The sequence below is a fragment of the Pterocles gutturalis genome, unplaced genomic scaffold, assembly GCF_000699245.1.
Source record: "Pterocles gutturalis isolate BGI_N339 unplaced genomic scaffold, ASM69924v1 scaffold46084, whole genome shotgun sequence".
Classification (NCBI taxonomy): Eukaryota; Metazoa; Chordata; class Aves; order Pterocliformes; family Pteroclidae; genus Pterocles; species Pterocles gutturalis.
Window position 1 is genome coordinate 1 of NW_010132390.1, and position 4,673 is coordinate 4,673.

The following is a 4,673-nucleotide window of genomic DNA, read 5'->3' on the forward strand; positions in this document are numbered from 1 at the left end:
GCCGCGCATGCGCAGTGGCCGGGCCGCGGGGGTCGGGAGCCCGCGGTGGGCTCAGGTGTTGCGGGGGTTGTGTTCATGCCGCTTTTCGCTGTTCTCAGAGTCGGATGTCTTTGAAATCGTTCTTCCCATCACTGTCGTTGTGCTGAGCGATGAGGATTTTGTCGCACATGACGCTGAGGAGCAAGAGGTGCTGGATTTTGAGGTGAGGGAGGAAGATGAGCAGGAGAGTGTTCTGAGAAGCGATGTGACACCTTCAAATGGCAGCTACAGTTTAAGCGTTTGTGAGGAAAAGAAGGCCGCTTCAAATAAGGATAATAGCGTGAACTACTCTGAAGGAAAATGGTTTGCCGAGAAGGTGTGTGACAGATCAAAATCATCTCCAAGTGGTTGGTGTGGTGCAGGCACGGATGAATCTAGTCAAAATTATGTGCTGCCTATGTCGTCTTGCAAAACAGAGCCTGCAGAGATAAACGAAACCGCTGACAGAAGAGAATGTGACAGTGATGGTGGCTTTCAGAAGGTTCCTTCTCTCCTCTTCTCTGCTGGTAATGAGGGGAGAGATGAGACCATCGAGACAACCAGACAGGTGACGTTGGCAGTGATATCCAGTCACGAAGAGCAGCTTGTCAATGCTGCAGGTGTTCTTTCTGATGACAGTCAAGAAAAGCAAGCAGAAATCCACAAGGAGATGGAGACAATTGTTGAAATGGAAGGTAAGTTGTTAATAAGACTAGTACAAGAATTTTAAGAAAACTGGTAAATCTCAAGTTTTTTTAAATGGGTAGGAAAGTGTGTAGGAAGAGTACCAAACCTGTTTGTTTTACAGTAAACATTTCAACATAGATTAATGTAGTGCACGAGAAAAAGAATATTGGGTGGAGTATGCCTACTCCTTTCACAGACTCCTGTGAAAAATAGTGAAACTACAGTCAGTTGGTACTGTTTCATTCTGCTGCAGTTTGCAAAACTTTTTCCCTTTCATTAGGGAAAAAGACCTGAAAACAATAAAACTGAAATTAAAGGTTTTTTAATCACAATTAGAGATACTAAGGAGTGAAAACCAACAGGCAGTAACTCTCATCAGTATAAGCAGAAACTGGGAGAGGCGTTAGGTTTACACTCCACCGTTCCTTGTAGCAGATGTAAGTCCTTCAGGAAGAAAGGCATAGAGAAGTACTAAGAGTATTTTCCCTTCTGACAGATAAAAGACAGCAGAAGGAGCATCATACTTGGTTTCATAGGAATTCTGTCATAAAGCTGTTTCATCAAAAACTATAGGGTATATATAACTTCACAGTATTGTCCTATGAAATTCAGGGCTTTGAGTGGAAAGAGGAATTGGAAAGAAGGAGGCTCCTAAGTAGGATTTCTTCTCGTAAAACATTATTTCAATATTGGGAGTGGGGGAGGCATGGAGAGAGACATTGGGAAAGAAGCAGAGACAGGAAAATATTAAGGAAGCAAAAGGAGTGAAAAGCAAGTCATTAGACAATTTGGGATTATTTTTACCAATTAGTCATGAACACTGGTGATTGTATGAAATGTCATGCATGTGGCTTTTTATCCCCCTGTAGATCTTGATTCTTCAAAGAATGGAGATAATGAAGCTAATAACAGAAAAAGAAAGAGGAGCAACTTTAAAGATGAAACTCTGAGTTCTCTTTTGGAACACGGCTTGAAAGAAGAACGGAGATTTACCTATAATTGTTCTGCTACGCTTCTTGTTGGATGTTCTCCTCCTTCAAAAGAATTGGTAGAAGATATAGGGAAACTGGAGATGAACACTTCCACTTCTGCTGAATCAAATACTACTGGAGAGCACATTTATAAGACGTTAACGCCATTTTCTAAAACAAGATATTGGCAACAAAAAGTTGTTTCTCCTCATGCAAGTCCAAAAGAATACCAAAGCCAGCAGGAGGGTTTAGCAGGGCTAAGTAATAGTGTGACCATCACACCTCTTTCTAAAGCATCTTGTTCTATAAATAAGCATGAAAGATTTAATTTGAAGTGCAGGTTTTGTAGTTCTGTGTATAAATGCAGTGCACTTCTAAGGAAACATCTTTATTCAGCTCATAAAGATAAGAAAATACATAAATGCTGCTTTTGTAAAAGAACCTTTTTGTTTTCTGTCAACCTTAAGAATCACCTTAAATTTCACAAGAACGTGATGAGGTTGCAAAGGGCAAGAAAAAATAGAATGAATGTGAGAAAAGTTGGGCAGAAATCTGAAGAAAGAAAACCTGAGCCCAAGAAAAAAGAAAGTAAGTATGAGAAATTTTTTGTCCAAGTTGAAAGGGAGTTTACACCTCTGGGTGTGCCAGTTAGTTTTTCCTGCAAAATCTGTTTCTTTGCTTCATCAAATCCTCGGACTTTTATTCGTCATGTGAAGGGACACAAAGAGAGACCACCTTACCAGTGTCCTCAGTGTGATTCCTCCTGCCCTAGTTTACCCTATCTGTTAAATCACATGTACTGGCATGCTGGGTATAAGCTGTACCAGTGCAGGTTTTGCCCCTTTTTTTCGTTATATTTTGGAAGCATGGTAAGACATAGCTACGTACACACAGGGGCTAGACCGTATTCCTGTGAATTCTGCCAGTCAGCATTCACAAGCACCAGTGCGTTGAAGAGACACAGAAGATTACATGCAGGTAACGAAACATGCCAAGGGCAGCAACGCGACTTTTTAAGTGAAAGAAAGAGAACCCAAAGACCTTTAAAGAGTTATACGTGTGATGAGTGTGACATAATATTTTACACTAGAAAACATTTTGGCTTTCATAAGAAATTTCATGAACAGATGAAGGCTTCTGCTAATGGTTTTACAACTCAGAGCAATGAATATCATGAAAGCAAAATAGGCAGAGTTGACAGTGATCCCCAGAACCATGGTTCTCTGTCTCTTTCTGGTAAAAAAAGTGATTGTCTCAGTGGGGGAATGCAGGCTTCAGAAGTAGACTTTGAGTGGGCAGGTAATGTCCAGAACAAAACGCCATCTGGAAAGAAATTATCTGAGAACAGCCATGGAAGCAACAGCTTATCTATTATTGGGAATAGATCAGAAGTTCCTCTGAATTCATACAAGATGGACACTGGTAGTTGCAAAGGGAAACCTCTCCTCAACTCTAAGGCATCTCATTCACAAGCTCGAGGTGATGATGTGTATCATAAATTTGTGGAAAACTTCCAGGATATGTGGCCTCCCAATTTGTGTGCATTCAAAACATACAAGTGCGAACAGTGCAATTACGCTACTGCTGTTCATAGTGACTTTAAGCTGCACCTGAAAATACATACAGATGAAAAACCATTTGCGTGTAAAGAATGCAATAAGACATTTAAAACATCAAACTGTTTGCAAAGACACAGGCTTCATGTAAAGAATGGATGCGAGTTTGGCCGCTGCCTCCGTGTAGATAGTTGTTTAGAGAATCTTGAATTTTGTAGTGAAATGCATGTAGGCACATGTCCAGAAAGAGACTTTGGTTCCTCGGAAGGTGCAGACAGCTTCCGTTCCTTGCTTGGTTCAGAAGTCTGTGAAATGCAGCCAGATATCCAGAGAGGCAAAGAAAGTGATTTGCTAGCACCAAGTCAGCCACGATTCTATCAGTGTGCAGAGTGTGAGTATTCTACTTCTGTTTTAAGCAACCTTGAGGTACATGTAAGAACTCACACAGGTGAGAAACCTTACAGCTGCAGTGTTTGTCAGAAGAAATTTCGTACTTCCAGTCACCTGAAAAGACACAGAATCACACATGTTAATATGGAGCATCTCAAGTGCAGGAACTGTGACTATTCAACAAGCAAATGGCTGTCCTTTAAACAGCATCTGGCTTCACACTCTTGTGGGGAAAGCTCATCTTCAGACTGTCTCTATGAAAAAAAGCAGCTGCCTGTCAAAACATACACATGTGAAGAGTGTGGCTATTGCACAGCCCACAATGGGAACTTGAAGCCACATCTGAGGATTCATACAGGGGAGAAGCCGTTCAAGTGCAGTCAGTGTGCTGTGGCTTTCCGCACATCCAGCCACCTGAAGCGCCACTTACTGACTCATTTAAAGTTGCGCTGCAGAAGGTGTAAATTTTCTACGGCAGACAAACATGCTTTCCAAAAGCATGTGAAAACACACAAAAAAGAGTACAAGTGCATAAAGTGTAATGTGACGCTGCCTACCAAAAAACTTCTGGAGAAACATAAGCGGCAACATAAGGTTGGAATATAAGCTTGGGAATTGCAAGCTGGTACCTGTTCTGGAGAGGTTTGCATGTCTGGAATTTGTTCATTACTTTACATTCCCCTGCTGTCTCCAGAACAATGCCTGGTAAGGGATTCATTGAGCGTTTTGGTCCAGAGAGTGAAACTCCGAGTGGTGGTTGCTCCAGGTTGTTTTGAGAGCTTCAGTTCTAGCACAGGCTGCGCTAAAAAAGATCTTAGAGGCACTTTTTACTGCCTGAGTAACTTTTTGGTACCATGAGGTCAGTTACGATATGGCCAATGTTCATCAGTTTAAACAGTTATTCTGTGCTGTTATTTTCTTGTAAAAAATTAACAAAAAAAAAAAACCTCTTGTCTAACTGACAGACTGTTTAAAGGGAAGGAAGGAAGTGCACATTGTATTGTATTTTAATAACTTTTCATTTGAAAATTGTCAATGTGTTTGGAGGCTT

General features: G+C 41.1%; 1 protein-coding gene across 1 annotated transcript; it reads left to right on the forward strand.

The window, feature by feature from the left end:
- Positions 1–7: 7 nt before the first annotated feature.
- LOC104460868 (zinc finger protein 845-like) lies at positions 8–4,228 on the forward strand. The gene is made up of 2 exons (XM_010080879.1): positions 8–713; positions 1,575–4,228. Exons 1-2 carry the CDS (start codon positions 8–10, stop codon positions 4,226–4,228), a joined length of 3,360 nt encoding a protein of 1,119 aa, XP_010079181.1.
- Positions 4,229–4,673: the final 445 nt, after the last annotated feature.